The 19,187-nt window shown below is 39.9% G+C and overlaps 1 protein-coding gene across 10 annotated transcripts in view; it reads right to left on the reverse strand.

Moving 5' to 3' along the window:
• LAMA2 (laminin subunit alpha 2) overlaps positions 1-19,187 on the reverse strand; it is a 767,184-nt gene that overhangs the window by 637,410 nt on the left and 110,587 nt on the right. For all 10 annotated transcript variants that reach the window (XM_063443147.1, XM_063443149.1, XM_063443146.1 and 7 more), the window contains exon 2: positions 2,188-2,358. In XM_063443147.1, coding sequence (XP_063299217.1) covers positions 2,188-2,358 — 171 coding nt within the window. The remainder of the gene's footprint in view (positions 1-2,187; positions 2,359-19,187) is intronic.

Genomic DNA, 19,187 nt, shown 5'->3' on the forward strand with positions numbered 1-19,187 from the left:
GTGGGATCGTCCAGGATCTGATCGATGCTGGACTGGCTAGCTCTCCTCCTTATGTGGGAGTTACAGCTCTAGCCGGGGTGCTAGGCAGGGAGAAATCCTCTACCCCTTCCTGAGACATACTATAAACAAAACAATTAATTAGTATAGGAAACCACCAAATTGTACTGGCAGGCTAGCTAGGCCGGATGGCGAAAACATTATACTTGTTTGGTGACAGATGAGGCCCTGCTAATTGGCAAGCAGCTTGCGTGGCTCTATCTATGCGTTGGCGCGAGGGGTTATTGAGGCCACTCATCATAGTGGCAGGAGTTTTAGGCCCCTCGGTGACTGTAAGACAGAAAACAGGGGAAGGGAGTGACAGGTGAGGCCCTCTCTATGCAACATGCGAGGTGGCTAGCTAACGTGTGGCCCGATGGGTGTTTGCCTCTGAAACGTTTGAGGCGGGGTGTTGGCCTCGCGGGACCACTAACTGATGGCGATTGCCAAGAAGGGGTAAATACCTATTGGGATGCCTGTGACCCTATTGCCAGCACATCTAACCTAGGGGGATAAAATGAATTGTATGGTAGAAATACCATATGAGCAGGTGTACGTACCTGGTAGTATGACAAATTCACTGGAAAAACCTGTGTGGAGCAAATATATATAAGCTTTACAGCCTGACATGGGTAAAAGAAAGTAGTATGATGAGTGTGGATTGTTGGAAAGAAAACAGACTTATAGCCTGTAGCAGCAATGTTTTTTAAGGTTTGCTTGCGTATGATTGCAAATAAATTGTTGATACTATGCAATAGATATGTGTTACTCAGAAATGTTGACATATGTACCAACAACATATGTGTTATATAATAATGGTGTGTAAGGGGAACATAAAATTGTATATATATATAAGTTATATATATATATGTATATTACTGTGCAGGAAACGTATGATTGGTTGGATCAGTACGTGTGATTCAACCCGAGTATGCATGAAAAGGAATTAAATCCTTATGTGTCATGGTTAACAACAAAGAAATGAGGCCTGTAACGTAGGCTGATTTAATTGTAATGAAATGGCTTATTTTAAAAAAAAACTCCAGTAAGCGTGGGAGTCCAATGGTCTATACAGAAATGTTAGCTGGTTTCATACCCTTGATGTAATAAGTGATACCTTAAAAATAGCATGAAAATGGTCTGTCTATTTAACCAAGCAACTTTTTAACCAAATGTAAATACATGAAATTATGAAATGTAACTCACGAAAAAGATCTATGTGAATAAATAGCAGAATAACCGAATCTTAGTATGAAGGGAAACAGAAGTTAGCATGAATAGCTTAACCGTATGCATTTTAATGCGAACAGCAATCGTGCATAGAATATACTATGAATAAGTGCCGACCAGAAAACACAAACCGAAATGACAATCGTTTAAATAAAGCAAGGGAAAAACTGTTTGTACGAATTGATCGCTTCTCTAATACGCATAATTTAGCCGAACAATTTGTAAGAATTGAAGCCGCGAAAAAGGCTTTGAAATGCGACTGTGCAGAGAAAACCGTAAAGCGAGGACCCGTGCTGTACCGTGCGCCGTGGGAACCGATCCTGGCGTGACAGGCAAGTCTGACTTACGGTTTAAGAGTCCCTGGGACGCGATCTACGACGAAGACCCGGGTAAGAAGCTGGACGGACAGAAAAGGCCTGCAAGAGGATTTCTGGACACAGCTTGCTGCAGAAAAACTTGTGGGTAAGAAAACTAAGATGGCGTCTGAGAGAACCCGGAAGTGGATCCTCATTCAACTCTGACCTCGAATGGTAAGGAGCAAGGTAAGGGGAGTGCCTTAAGTAGGCTAGAGGTAGCAAACCAGCCCCTCCCACAAATCCATCAAATTGCCTTAATACATATATATATATATATATATATATATATATATATATATATATATACATATATATTTTTTTTTAAATAATAATAATAAAATATATATATATATATTTTACATTACATGTAAACATTACATTTTAGCATATTACATTTAGATAGAATCTCAAATATGTCATGAAGAAGATTTGATTGCTTTCACTATATCTTGGTGCACCTAAAAAATTTAAATATTTTACTGCCGTAACCATTGGTCATTCAAATTCTTCTCTATCACACATAAAGCTATGATATTTACTAAAACTCCATAAGATTTTTACTCACGGTAAGGATTGCTGCTCCTCTGGTCACAGATCCGACATTGGGAGTTTCTAATTGGCTGTCCAGGAACATGTTCAACTAGCTTACAAAACATTTCAGGTGCCCTCTCCCCACATGTTGCATTGGTTGTGATGATTGCATTAGAGGCAAGATTGAGAACTGCAGGGAACAATCCTAAACGAGAAAATAATTAAGAAGAAATTAACTGATTGCAGTGTATGAAGGATCACCATTAAGCTTGATGATTACATTTTAATTTTCTGCATTTGTACATTACACTTTTACAGTTATCCAAGAGAGAGGACGACATGGAGTATTTTAAATGTACTTTATTTTTAGACATAATTATTTTGCATCCAGTCATTTATTTTCAGCTGTACTAGCAGAGTGAAGACTAAGCAAAGAAATGCTAGAGATTTTTCTCTCTAATGAAACACTCTGTTTTATATGAGTTTTAACTTGACAATCCATCATACGTAGTTCATAAAAACAAAACTAGTCTTATTGTACCACTAAGTAATTTCACCTTGTCATAATTTGCTGTGATAGCATTACTAATATGTGGAATTATCTAATCTTTAATCAGTAAAACCAGAAAGAGAAAGCACCAGCCAGGTATCTTTAAGAATTCATTTAGAACAAGGTTTACCGATGCTTAGAATTTCTTGTGGCACTGCAGAAATCTTAATTTTTGGGGGCCGCCTGTTGATTGTGTTTACCACCATGCTGCTTATATTTATGTAGGTTTTGCTGCTGTCACAATAAAATTCAGTTATTACAAAAGTCACAAATTCCATTTCCTGATCATGTCTTGAGTATACCCCATGCCTTAATTTTGTATCTTTACTGTATCTTTACTTAAGGGACATGTTGATAATAATTTGTTTTACAAACGTAGCCATGGTCACAATGCACTGAAATAGAAAAAAACAATTTACACACAGCTAGGCCGCGATGGCCATGGGCCGAGGCTGACAGGAAAGATCAAGAGATCTTCCTGTCGGCCCATGCAGGGCAGCACCGGCCCCAAGATGGAGTTCTGTCCCATCATGGGTGGGAGGACAGATTGGGCAGTGAGCCGGTCACCCTCCGTGCATCCCGAGCAGCTTCCTTCTCTCCCTCTGGCGAGCTCTGAGATTATTAGAGCATTGCCATGGTAACCCGTGGCAACGCTCTCAAAAAATGGTGCTCGCGTGAGAGAGAGAGACGTGGTCTGTACCCTGCACTTACACACAAACACACTGCACAGATGATATACCCATCTATAAATACTACACACACTCTATATCCCTGTATGCACATTACACCCCCTGCACTCACACAAACACACTACACACACTCTATACCCCTTATATACACAAACACACTCTAAACTCCATAAACATACACTACACTCCCTACACTCACATACTTTATACCCCTATAAACACACACATTACACCCCCTGCATGCACACACACAAATTCATATCCCCTATAAATGCACATTCTACACCCCCTGTACGCACTACAGCACCTATGCATACATTACCACACCTATACACATGTGCTCTACAGCCCCTATATGCATACACAAATAGTCATTTGGTGAGGGGAGGGGGGTTTCAATGGTGGTGACATTACATGTCCCCTTTCTGTCCCTGTCCCTCCTGTGAGCTGCTCTGCTTTTAATTGCCTGGGCTGGATTTTTGTCCCAGTCCGGCCCTGCACACAGCCACCCCAACAAAATGAATCCAAATGTGTTAGTGTTTCACACCTGCATTACCACTTACCAAGTATAAATAAGGACCTGCCATCAATGGGTCCACTGCTATAAATCCTGGATTAAATTCTTACTCTACTAGAAGTTTCACATTACTTGGTATATAGTAGAAAAAGTAGGCAACTAACCCAAGCAGAGGCTCAATTCTTTGCAATAGAAAAAGCTCAATGGGGCAGTTATCGTTCACGTTCTTCACCCTTGAATACCACTGAATAATATAAGAATTGTTTAATGGAGAGCAATGCTTAAAAACATTCTCCCCATCCAGTGTATCCCATGTAACATAAAGAAAAAATGCATTCTTATCAAGTAGGACAAAATTATTAGATTGCATGTTCCCCAGGTCTAAAGATAAATGTACACAAGTAGGTACCTGAAAAACTGGAGCCCAGGAAGAAAGAGTACTAAGAGGATTTATTATACATTACATGTAGATAACAATTATACAATACATTTCCACCCATGTGCCATGAAACCTAGATAAACCTCTAATTAGCAATTAGCAATTAGCAAGAGTGAGGTTCTCACTCTTTTTGTTTTAAAACAATGTATGTATATTGTTCCTCCAGTACCCCTGTGCAGACCTGTTTTTTTTTAAATGACTACTATTCCTTATGCATAACCTGCAGGTTGACAAAAGGTGGAGCTTTTGCAGCATCTCACAGCAAGCCACCAGAGTCCTGCCCAGGAAAGGAATAGGCAGAGATTTCCCTTAGCCACCAAATGGCAGTGCTGTGAACAGAGCCGGACTGGGGATACAAAGCAGCCCTGTAAAAAAAAATCTATGCCAGCCCCATAAGTCATTGCACCATATATTCAAATAGAAAAAACTCACAGGCACTCCAATTTTCAAGCCGCAGGCAGATTTATTGTGACAGAATACAACACAACGTTTCGACCGGAAAGGTCTTTTTCAAACCTTGAAAAAGACCTTTCCGGTCGAAACGTTGCGTTGCATTCTGTCACAATAAATCTGCCTGCGACTTGAAAATTGGAGTGCCTGTGAGTTTTTTCTATTTGGATTATTGTACTGGGATTGCTGGTCCTGCTCTGGAGCACCCTTGGCCGCTGGGATCGAGTGCGGTTCTCACCACTTACTCTGCTTAATTGCACCATATATTGTCACATGTAATATGTAAGGCTATGTCTGTCCACCCCAGATGATTGAGTAATATACATATATTTTAAATAAATATATATTTCTTTTTCTAATATAAAATATTGGTCATTTCAGAGTAAAATGTTTAATTATACAGTGAGCATACTCACATGCAGACACAGACAATCTCACTGACACACACGCTAATTGAAACACAGCCTCATAGACAAACAATTAACTGATATATATATAACCTCATTGACATAAAAACACAAGCTCACATATGCATACACATAGGCTCACTGACCTGACAATCTCACTGACACACACAGACAAGATTATTGGTATACACACAAACGTAGTTCAGACAAACTCTGACACACACAAGCATTCTACAGACAGAATCACTATCACCCACACACACACTCACTACAGAAAAGCTCACTGATACACACGTGCTTCCTACAGACAGGTTCACTGACACACAAAGGCTCCATACAGAAAAGCTCACTGACACACACATGCTCTCTAGAGAAAAGTTTGTAATAAACATGGTCTAGATGCCACAATGCCACACCTACAATGGAACAGATATGATGATATGCTATTAAAACCTTGCATTAGAGGGATCTGGTTATATAGGCAGTGGACAACCTCAAGCTTTATCAAACTGTTCCAAAACAATCTGCTTGAATTCATGAGCGGTATGCACCTATTTATAGAGCTATAACCAATTACACACGTACACACACAAACTCACTAGCAGGCACACAAACACACAAGCTTACTCACTAACAGGAACACAGACCACACACACACACACACGCAGGCAATCTCACTTAGTAGAAGGTACACACACACACAGCTTAATATAGTGGTCCTGGTGTCTATAGCCTGTCCCTGCAGGCTTTTAAATGTAGACACTGACTTTTCAGAGAAAAGGCAGTGTTTACATTGCTTCTTAGTGACACCCTCTAGTGACAGTAACTTAGGTGGTCACTAGAGGTGCTTCCTGTGTCAGTGCTGCACACTGCATGGATGCGCTGAATGTTCCCCATAGAGGTACAATGATTCAAAGCATCTCTATGAGGAGATGCTGATTGGTGTAGTGTTTTGCAGCCAAACCTATGCCAAAACATTGGATTGGCTGAGATCATCAAACTTAATGATCTCAGCCATAAAGGCAGGGCTAGTCGAGGGGAGAACAGCACGGCGTGGGGAAATAAAAGGTGAGTAAAAACACTATTTCCTTGCCAATGGGTCTAGTAACCTAAACACACACATACACCATGACAGACAAAGACACACACACCATGACACACACATATACCATGACAGACACACACACATACCATGACAGGCACACACACACCATGACAGACAGACACACACACATACCATGACAAACACATAAACACACCATGACTGACACACACCATGACACAGACAGACACACACACCGTGACACAGACACACACATCATGACAAAGACAGACACACACACCATGACAGACAGACAGACACACACATTCACACACCATGAGAGACACACACACCATGACAGACAGACAGACACACATCATGACAGACAGACACACACACACACCATGACAGACAGACATACACACACACACATACACACGCCCTGACAGACACACACACAAAGACACACCATGACTCGCACATTATTGCTACCTGTGGGGTCCAGTGGTGCTGGGGCCCAACAGGAAATTTCCCGGTATCCCGATGGGCAAGTCCAGGCCTGGCTGTGAATGAGACCCAAAAGGACAGGCTCAATCTGAAATAAGGTAAGTAGCACGAGGATCATTAAAAATCCAAGGCTAGTTGGGGGCTGTGAGGGGCATTAATAGGCTGCTCTGGGTGTGTGAAATGTTGTGACAGAGACACTTTAATATAGATTAAAATGTAGCATGTTACCAGATCAACTTCATAAAATATTTGGAAGCAAAATTTATGTTTTTGTCAATGTCTTTTGCAACATTGTCCTAGTTTTATAATTATGGAACTTTCTTTGAACACCCCACTGTGTTTGGCAGTGTTCATCAAATGAACATTTTTCACCTAGAATAAAATTCCCATAACAGTCTCGAAAGACCTGCCAAGTACTGTGCACTGTGGAATGTTATCTTCTCCCTAGAGCTTATAATAAAAGCTGAATAACATTATCCAAAAAAACAGTATCATTTAGTTATAGAATTCTTAGGACATTTTATTAAGTAATATTTGCATTCTTTTTCATGTCCTCTGCTATAAGTATTTTTTTCACTGGGGCATCTGTAGAACTCAAATTCTTAAAGGCAGCATGCTTCCAGGTGTTAAGGATGACACCTTGATCAAATTTGATCAGTTTATTTTAGCATGTTTTTTTCACCAAACTATATATAGCTGTCATGAGGCCGGTGAGATAGCTCAGCGGGCTAATGCATCATTAGCAGAATCTGTTAAACCTTTGGCTCACAGGTTTAAAGTCCAACAGAGGTGACTCAGCCCTTCATCCTTCTGAGGTAGATAAAATGAGTACCATTAAATTGGGTGATAGTAACAACCTCTGGATGTTGGGCTAAGGTAACATCCCTAGGATGTACTTGAAAACCAGAGTAATTTGAATGTATCTTTCCTGGTTAAATACGTTGTTATTATTATTATATATATAATCTCTCTCTCTCTCTCTCTCTCTCTCTCTCTCTCTCTCTCTATATATATATATATATATATATATATATATATATATATATATATATAAATAATCCAAATGAAATAGGCTGCTCTCCGGACTTAAAAAATTCAATCTTTATTAAAGTTGATTAAAAGCTACGACCAACGTTTCGGTCCCCGTTCGGGACCTTCTTCAGGGTCAAAATTCAGCAGGACAATACAACACATTACACATACTACCAATATATACCATTAATAATTAAGTAAACTACTCACCAAAAGTGTTTGCCGCCTAATCCGCCATCACCCAGTGTACTTCCGGGTATGCGCGCGCACCTCTGAACGTGCCCCGCCTCCCGTTACGTGATCGTGCGTGTATTACTGCCTCGATCACCAGGAGCTGCGGTTTCTATGGTGATGATACACAAACGTGCATTATACATAAATCGGATGTGCTCCCAATTCCTAATACTATAAGGGGAACATAGTAAAGTGCTAAAAAGTGCATACTATGTATGAAACATAACCCATAAATTCCTATGGTTATTAAATATAAAGTGTATAGACTTATTTGATATAAAGTGCTTAAGTTGAGTGTCTAGCAGCCAATATTAATATATAAAGTGCCCAGTGTCAAAAAAACTTCAAAAATTAGTGCTTAACGTGGATCAAACTAAAAAATAGTGCTGCCACATACCATATAACTCTAATCCTATGGTACATAAATCTATGATTATTTAAATACTATACATTCATACATATAAGATAAAAGCATTGCAATTAAAAATTTTCTTAAACTTTTTTTAAACTAGCTGGTTATCCTACAGAAAAGAGTGGTAAGAGATATTCTCGTTCAGTCCCAGAGGTGACACTGTATTCAATTGATTGATCCGAAACGCCTCTCGTTGAAGCAACAACTTGCCCCTATTACCCCCTCTCCGAGGGGGAGGGATGTGGTCTATCCCTATAAACTTTAGGGATGCCAAAGGGTGCTTTTTGTCCAAAAAGTGCTGTGTGACGGGTTTATCTGTTTGTCCATCCCTGTACGCTAACCTTATGCTTGACCGGTGACACCTGATCCTCTCGCATAGGGGTGTAATATATATATTATCCATGATCCTGCACTCGCATTTGTGATGGATGTGCCACAGGGCTCCTTCAGCCAAGTGTACATAAATATCTATGAAGAACGGCACACGCTGGACTTCTTAATCAGGAAAATGTGTCTTTATTAATCACACATGGGTTGCATTATATTGACGTTTCAGTCCATATCAGGATTTTCATCAGATCCTGATGAAAGTCCTGAAATGGACTGAAACGTCGATATGATGTACAGTGAGGGAAAAAAAGTATTTGATCCCCTGCTGATTTTGAACAGTTGCCCACTGACAAAAAAAATGATCAGTCTATAATTTTAATGGTAGGTGTATTTTAAGAGTGAGACTCAGAAAACCAAAAACAAATTCAGAAAAAAGTTTGACTTAGTACTTGGTGGCAAAACCCTTGTTGGCAATCACAGAGGTCAGACGTTTCTTGTAGTTGGCCACCAGATTTGTACACATCTCAGGAGAGATTTTTTTCCACTCCTCTTTGCAGATCCTCTCCAAGTCATTAAGATTTTGAGGCTGACGTTTGGCAACTTTAACCTTCAGCTCCCTCCACCGATTTTCTATGGGATTAAGGTTTGGAGACTGGCTAGGCCACTCCAGGACCTTAATGTGCTTCTTCTTGAGCCACTGCTTTGTTGCCTTGGTTGTGTGTTTTGGGTCATTGTCATGCTGGAATACCCAACCACAACCCATTTTCAATGCCCAGGCTGAGGGAAGCAGGTTCTTACCTAAGATTTGATGGTACATAGCCCAGTCTATCGTCCCTATAATTTGGTACAGTTGTCCTGTCCTCTTAGCAGAAAAACACCTCTATGTGTGATGGTGGGGGTTGTGTTCTTGGGGTTACAGGCAGCATTCCTTCTCCTCCAAACATGGCGAGTTGAGTTGATGCCAAAGTGCTTGATTTTGATCTCATCTGACCACAGCACTTTCACCCAGTTCTCCTCTGAGTCATTCATATGTTCATTGGCATGTGCTTTTTTGAGCAGGGGGACCTTGCAGGCGCTGTAATTGTTTTCTTGGTGACTATGTTCCCAACTGCTTTGAGATCATTAAAGGAACACTATAGTCACCTAAATTACTTTAGCTAAATAAAGCAGTTTTAGTGTATAGATCATTCCCCTGCAATTTCACTGCTCAATTCACTGTCATTTAGGAGTTAAATCACTTTGTTTCTGTTTATGCAGCCCTAGCCACACCTCCCCTGGCTATGATTGACAGAGCCTGCATGAAAAAAAAAACTGGTTTCACTTTCAAACAGATGTAATTTACCTTAAATAATTGTATCTCAATCTCTGAATTGAACTTTAATCACATACAGGAGGCTCTTGCAGGGTCTAGCAAGCTATTAACATAGCAGGGGATAAGAAAATCTTAATTAAACAGAACTTGCAATAAAGAAAGCCTAAATAGGGCTCTCTTTACAGGAAGTGTTTATGGAAGGCTGTGCAAGTGACATGCAGGGAGTGTGACTAGGGTTCATAAACAAAGGGCAGAGGATTTAGGAGTGAGGCTGCAGGGGCATGTTCTATACACCAAAACTGCTTCATTAAGCTAAAGTTGTTCAGGTGACTATAGTGTCCCTTTAACAAGATTGTCCTGTGTAGTTCTGGGCTGATTTATCACTGTTCTCATGATCATTAAAACTCCACAAGGTAAGATCTTGGAGCACCAGACCGAGGGAGACTGACATTTTCTTTTTTGTTTTTCTTCCATTTGTGAATAACCGCACCAACTGTTGTCACTTTCTCACCAAGCTGCTTGGGGATGGTCTTATAGCCCATTCCAGCCTTGTGTAGTTCTACAATCTTGCCCCTGACATCCTTGGGAAGCTATTTGATCTTGGCCATGGTGGAGAGTTTGGAATCTGATTGATTGATTGATTGCTTCTGTGGACAGTAGTCTTTTATACAGGTAACAAGCTGAGATTAGCAGCACTCCCTTTAAGAGAGTGCTCCTAATCTTAGCTCTTTACCTGTATAAAAGACACCTGGGAGCCAGAAATCTTTCTGGTTGATAGGGGATCAAATACTGATTTCACTCATTGACATGTAAATCAATTTATAACTTTTTTGACATGCATTTTTCTGGATTTATTTTTTGTTATTCTGTCTCTCACTGTTAAAATAGATCTACAATTAAAATTATAGACTGATCATTTCTTTGTCAGTGGGCACATGTTCAAAATTAAATACTTTTTTTCCCTCACTGTAACCCGAGTGTGATTAATAAAAACAAATTTTGCCTATTAAGAAGTCCAGCGTGTGCCTTTCTTTGTAGATATTTATAAAGTTCCATTGTAAGGAAGGGTGAAATTAAGGTTAGGACGTGTCAGGAACGTATAGCCAAAATTGCAGACACATTGGGCAGTCTAAATGGGCCAAATGGTTCTTATCTGCCGTCACATTCTATGTTTCTATGTTTCTGACTGGAAAAATCAAAGAAAGCGCTTTGAAATCTGACAGGTTTGATGGACGGTTATCCATAAAAGATAACCAAGATGACGTCAAACGCACGGAATTCAGTTAATCCATTATACAAAAAGGTAAATGGACCCCCTGACAAGAATTTTCGGTGATGTAATTGCTCCATCTACTGACTAAAGTCTAGATGATAGTCTGTAGGGAAGACACGCCCACAGTTCTCTATTGGTCACTATCAACTAGACAAAGGACAAAGAGAACACTCTCAAGACTCTCAAACACTCAGACACACTCTCACTCTGAGAATGGATTCCCATCTAACATCTAAGATCTGACATATGGAGCCACAGCAGGACACATGTAATCCTTTGTATCTTTTCCAACTAACACAACTTCAGAACCCTAAAACTTTTCTATTTTCATACAATTCTTTAAACATCATACTTGCATTAAAAATTCCTGGGACATATCTACACATCTGATAGAAAATCTACAACCTAACTGGTAATTATGCTGGTTTTATTTAATTTCATTAAATTAAATGAATTGATTTTACTAAAAGGCAGAATATACTTGGATACAATCTGGTGATTCCAACATTTAAGGAGTCATGATTCGTTAATAATATATAGAATTCGTTATTCCATTTTTGCATGTGGACCAATGAACTCTATATTACTTTTAACTTTAAAAATTGAATACCAGGCAATTATCCAGATATATTAGCTTATGTGATTTAGAAATAGTGAATCTTAATTAAGGAAAGTTAAAATTTTGCAAATGTGAAATCTGGTTCGAATTATTCTTATTGGATGGATATAGGCAGGCCCGGACTGGCCATCGGGCACACCGGGCAAATGCCCGGTGGGCCGCGGTGGCCAGGGGCCGAGGCCGGCAGGGGAAGTCCCAGGATCGGCACTATCCGAGCGCCGGCCCCGCTGTTTTCAATGAAGGGCCGGTGAGGAGATCAGAGATCTCCCTCACCGACCCACTTGGAGAGACATGCGGCTGGGGAGGGAGGGAGAGGCTCTATCTTGCAGCTCCGCCGGGTTCCTCTCGCGAGATCCGGCGCGTTGCCATGGCAACGACCGGATCTCGCGAGAGTGAACTCTAGCCTCGCAGGCTAGAGTTCACTCACCCACTGGACCGCCAGGGAAGATACCAGCATGCCGGTCCCCACCTCTTACTCACCAGCGTGCCGGTACCCCCCCACCTCCCAGGCTACAGGTAAGAAGGGAGGGGGGGCATAATGCTACATTTTATTTTACCCCCCCAACACTCAATCCCTTCTAACATTCACACACAGCACACACAGCACTCTCACTCCCATCACACACAGCACTCTCACTCCCATCACACACAGCACTCTCACTCCCATCACTCTCACTCCCATCACACACAGCACTCTCACTCCCATCACTCTCACCCCCATCACACACAGCACTCTCACTCCCATCACTCTCACTCCCATCACACACAGCACTCTCACTCCCATCACTCTCACTCCCATCACTCTCACTCCCATCACACACAGCACTCTCAACCCCATCACTCTCACTCCCATCAGACACAGCACTCTCACTCCCATCACACACAGCACTCTCACTCCCATCATTCTCACTACTATCACACACAGCACTCGCAAACCCATCACAGCACTTTCACACACAGCACTCTCACACACATCACACTCAGCACTCACACACAGCACTCTCACACACAGCACTCTCACACACATCACTCTCAGGACTCACACACACATCACACTCAGCACTATCACAAAACACATCACACTCAGCACTATCTTAAAACACATCATACACAGCACTATCACACACATCACACTCAGCACTCACGCACATCATACACAGCACTATCACACTCAGCACTCTCACACACATCACACTCAGGACTCACACACACATCACACTCAGCACTCTCACACACATCACACTCAGGACTCACACACACATCACACTCAGCACTATCACAAAACACATCATACACAGCACTCTCACACACATCACACTCAGCACTCACGCACATCATCCACAGCACTATCACACTCGGCACTCTCACACGCATTACCCTCAGCACTCACACACATCATCCACAGCACTATCACACTCGGCACTCTCACACGCATTACCCTCAGCACTCACACACATCATCCACAGCACTATCACACTCAGGACTCACACACATCACACTCAGCACCCTCACACACATCATACACAGCATCCATCATACACACATACTGCACCCCTCACATACACACAGAACCTCCCCAACACACATACACAATACTTCCAAACATACACACACACACACATATATATATATATATATATATATATATATATATATATATATACACACACTCTGGATCCCCTATACACACACTAGATTCCTTGTAAGCAAACACATACTACACCCCTAAACACACACTCTCTACAAACACTACATCACATATATACACACACCCACACACACACACACTATAGCCTGTATGCACACACTTGCTACATCCCCTATACACACATTCTCTACAGCCCCTAGCCACATATGCATTACATTACACCACAAACACAACACGACTAAAACCGACCTTATTACACAATACCACACCACAATCAGCTCACACTATACACACACAATCCCACAAGCAAGCTCCAAACACATGCACAATACTCTTTCCTGGCATTTTTGTCTCCTGGTATCCATTTATAGAGACACCAGAGACAAGTTGCAAGGAAACACAGTGCAAGCATGTTATTAAATTTGCTTGCACTGTGCAGTACAAATACAGGGCTTTTTTCTCATGCTAGAGATCTTTAGCAGAGCTCTGCGCATGGTCTGCCCTAGCCTGCACTTTGAGAAGGGGGCGTGTTTGTCGTTAGTGATGACAAAACACACACTCTCTGCCCCGCCCCTTCTTAGTGGGCCGCTCTGATAAAAAAATGCCCGGGCCGAATTTTTATCCCAGTCCGGCCCTGGATATAGGAATGGTCAATGATCAAGTATGAGAAATATTGTAAAGTTGCAATATAAAAGGATTGTAGCCAGCAGTGAATGAGTTAATTTAGTGTGATTTGACTGTCAGCCAATTTTTTTATTGCTTTATGCTGTGCTGCTGTGAAATACTGTGTTCTGTGTTAAGTTGATTTCAAAGTAAAGTGTCCTGTCGTAAATCTTGTTAAAAACTGCATACATGTTGATATAACTGTAGCTATCTGTAATTGTGTTAAACCACTGCCATATTGTATACTTATGTTATATCTAAATAGTCACTGATATTATCACGCATGTTACATATTATTATTATTATTATTATTATTATTATTATTATTATTATTATTATTGTCACAATAAATTATATTTTTATAATTAATTTGTGATTAATGTGTGAAATACAAATCCTCTAATAGAACTTACTCCAGGATCTATGAGAACTAAAATAGTGGGTAATTTTCAGCTTTAAATCAATATTCGGGAAACAGTGCCAAAATATAAATTTTTGATATAAGAAAAATTATTAAATTAATTTCTAATAATTTTTATGAAAATATTATTTTTAATATTTATTACCCCATAAATATCCTCACAGAGGGATGGGTGGCTGCTCTACATCTTCTCTCTCCCAGCACTCGCAGGATAGGAGGCACAGGAAGTGACTTCACTTCCCATCCCTTCTGTCCCGCCTCCTTCCCCTCATACTGAGCACTGCACGGAGGAGACCTGACAAGCAGAGCAGACTCGCTGCCAGGTCTCACTCAGAAGGAGGAATTATTTTTCTGCCTGGAACTTGCCACCCCCAAATACCACTGTATATATACTTGACCACAGAACAGGATTAACTATTGGCATGGGCAGGTAGGTTCGTCTCTGTCTGAGCCTGATACTCTGGCTCTGCATGTGCATAGTAGCTCTGATTTCCAAGCAACTAGGTAGCTGTTCCCACAGGTCACTTCTGTTCTGTGAGAGAGTGGTTACACTTAACTTCCTCCTGGGTCACTGAGCGCAGAGCAGGAGAGAAAATCAAGGATGAGGAGGCTCGGTTTTCTGCACAGCATGGGTAAAGAAGAGGAAAAAGGAATGCATCCAGGCAGCTGCTGGTTAATGTGCACTCTGTATGTCAGTATGTCTGGGTCAGTCTATGTCCCATATGCAGTGCTTCTGCTCTTACACATAGCAACCACAGCACATTTGCTGTGGTTGCTATGGTAAGTATTTAAAAACATGTCTACTATCAAACAAGCACACCTGTGTATTCAAATGGCAGCACTACACACAAATTCACCCCTGCATTCCAATACCAATACTACAATACTGACAGGTAAAGTGAATAGTATTGGTTATATTGTTACAATGGCACTTGTCAATGGGCGGGATATATTAGGCATCAAGCCAGTTCTTGAATTTCATGTGTTGGAAGCAGGAAAAATGGGCAACCAAACAGATCTGCATGACTTTGACAAGGGTCAAACAGTGATGACTAGATGATTGGGTCAAGGCATCGCCAATATACTATAGGAAACTTTCAAAAGTCTTGTGGAGTCCATGCCATGACAGAGCTGTTTTGGCAGCAGGAGGGGGACTTACGTGATAATAGGAAGGTGTTTTTCATGTTGTGACTGATCAGTGTACACCACAGCATTCACACACAGCTATGCCATACAAAACAATCCTTTATTCAAACAATACATTGTGTCACAGAAAAAAATACATATATTCAAAAATTGTATATTGGATTTAAAAAGAGAAATATTTGAAAAAACCTGACAGATTTACAGGTGAGAAAAAAACAAAACATTTGTTGAAAATGAAATGTAAAAGTTTTAAAAAACATTTTGATAAATCTTCCCCAAAGTTGCACTGGATTTTTTGTTGCCAAATGTTGGTATCTATATGTGTGTGGGGAACCTTTCAGAAACAGCAGGAAGATCAGTAGATCTCCCTGAGTGGCTCTGCACTGGAGAAACCAGAGACAGCAAGTACTAGGGCATGTGCTCCTTCTAAGATCCAACTGTGAAGCCTGGGACCCCTACATAAAAAATTACACAGTGAGCAGCAATTTTAAGGCCTACCTACTGTGATATCAGCTCATCTAGACAAGCAGTGCACATAAGAAGTTGTGTTGGGGGAGAAGTAGCAAAAGGACAGCATTCTGAACTGCATGGCTTTTCACTGGCACTCACGAGTAACATTAAGCTTGAGATATCTCTCTCTCATTTAACTCCGACGTGTGAATGAATGTATATCTGTATTAGTGTATCTGTATATGTGCATCCCAACTGGCTGATCCCTTCCTTGTCTGGGAAATGCTTTTTGCTCAAAAAAATCTAGAACATGGCAATTCTTTTTACAAATTAAAAGTTATAAAGTATAATATTTGTCTTTTATTGTTTTTGAATAGATTGTTTTTGCATATATCATTTAAATGCATTATCTTTACTATGCATTAAATTAGAATATTGGCCAGTTTGATATACTGTAGTTGATATACTGATATATGTAGAATAATTAACAAAATTCACTAAATATTTAATTATATAAACTGAAAACTAAATTGTAACATTAAAGTAAACATTACTGATTTGGAAAAGTCCTCAAACACAACTATGGTCACTATAGCTTCGTGTTCACTTAACAACATTTCTCCATTTAGTAAATACGGTAACCTCAAAATAAATTTACAATAATACCATTGCTACATTCAATTTATTATAGTTATCAGTATCTATACATGATATAAAACGGATGAGAAACAAGTCATGTTTTTTCAATTTATTTTCAATTATTATATACCGACACTTCGAAAGAGACCCAGCTGACAATTTCATAATCATATCATTCTTTATATCAATGTAAAAATCTTACAATGTAAGTATGTATTTATCATCCAATTATCCTGTTCCTTCTGCTGAGTTGTGCATGGTCAGTAAATAACTTTCCCAGTTTGCAGAGTCAATCACGCTATAAGTAGGCTGAAATTATTCTACACACAATTATGTGTGAAGCTTGGTGAGGCAATGCGTGCTATTATCTAGACACAGAGAGCTTTTGAAATGTCATAATGCTCTCTCCCTGTTGTGTGTTTGTTCCTAAGGTTTCATGACACTTATAACTTTCCACTAACATTTAGAAACAATATAAAATTCACACCCCAGATGTGTAATGTTACAGTAAGTGCCGAGTGCAATGTTCTCATTTCTCAGATACAGTGTAATTTAATATGAGTCTCTAGTTCTCTTTACATTTATAATGTGGCTCTGTCCCCATTCCCGTTCACCATGAGCTACTGATTTTCAGTGGATTATTACTAGACTGATGCCTACCTATTTTTTAGCTTTTATAAATTTTAAAAATGTTTAAATATTAAAATTTAAACCCATGCACATATAAAATATCAAAGTACTCAACCAGGAACAGTGTTCTTTTTCAATCTTTAAGTATATACTGGGTATGCAGTTTATTACCCAGTTAAGTGCTTCTTAGTCTATTAACCTCAGAATGATGTAATACTAGGTCAACCAAATCTGCTAATAAGCCATGCTGACACTGTTTTACCTAGTTGGTTTTGACATTAACTTGTCTTGCATAAAATTATACCATGTTATCCAAACAAAACAACTAGAGCACAATTTAACATAATGTTTATGTTAATGTTCAAGAGACAACACTATAACCACAGACCTTGAAAGGTTATGGCTTAGCCCACTATGTAATAGTTTTGAAATGTACAGAATTAACCAGTACATGCCGTAGGGCTTAAATAATGAAATACATGCATCTTTTTCATTCACAGTTATTATAAATGAAAGGTATGAAAACTGAACAATACTTTAATTGAAAGGCACAAGGTAATATGGTATTCTGATTTTCTTTTATCTCTGACATGATCTAAAAAGAAAAGATTTGTTGCTTGTTGTATTACAAGAAACATAGAATGTGACGTCAGATAAGAACTATTCGTCCCATTTAGTCTGCCCAATTTTCGAAATACTTTCATTAGTCCCTGACCTTATTGTATAGCTTATCTTATAACTTATCTTATAACAGTCCTCTCTTTCCTTAACTACTGCAATCCACTTCTCAGTGATCTTACGTGTTTTCAACTTGTCCCATCATCTTCCTTTTCGTCCGCACCTCCCACACCTCTCCCCCCTGTCAGTCCCTACATTGGCTTCCCGTAAGATATAGGGCTCAATATAAAATTTTGGTTCTTGCTTTCAAATCTCTACACAATGCTACTCCCACCTATCTATCATCCCTAATACACAAAAATGTCCCATCTAGGCCCCTACTCTCTGCCGAAGACCTGCGTCTATCCTCTGTTCATGCTTTCACTTCTGATGCTTGTATTCAGGACTTCTCTAGGGCTGCACCATTCCTGTGGAACTCCCTTCCCTTTTCCATTAGACGCTCACCCAGTCTTCACTCCTTCCAAACATCGTAAACTGTTAATGGCTCAATAAAAAAACCACACTAAGTATTCATTGAATACTAATCTACCAATATACTTTTCTTTTGTGTCACTTTACCCCACTCCCTCTAGCACGTAAGCTCATTGAGCAGGGCCCTCAACCTCTCTTTTCCTATGCGTCAAACTTGTCTGGTTACAATTACATGTTTGTTAGTTTATCAATTGTAAAGTGCTACGGAATTTGTTAGCGCTATATAAATATTATAATAATAATAATAATAATAATAATAATAATAGCTAGGATATCCTTATGCCTATCGCAAGCATGCTTAAACTCCTTCACTGTGTTAAACTCCAGCTGAAGTGGTAGAGGTTATTACAGTGAAGGAGTTTAAGCATGCGTGGGATAGGCATAAGGCTATCCTAGCTATAAGATAGGGCCAGGGACTAATGAAAGTATTTAGAAAATTGTACAGACTACATGGGCCGAATGGTTCTTATCTGCC

The sequence above is a fragment of the Pelobates fuscus genome, chromosome 2, assembly GCF_036172605.1.
Source record: "Pelobates fuscus isolate aPelFus1 chromosome 2, aPelFus1.pri, whole genome shotgun sequence".
Lineage (NCBI taxonomy): Eukaryota > Metazoa > Chordata > Amphibia > Anura > Pelobatidae > Pelobates > Pelobates fuscus.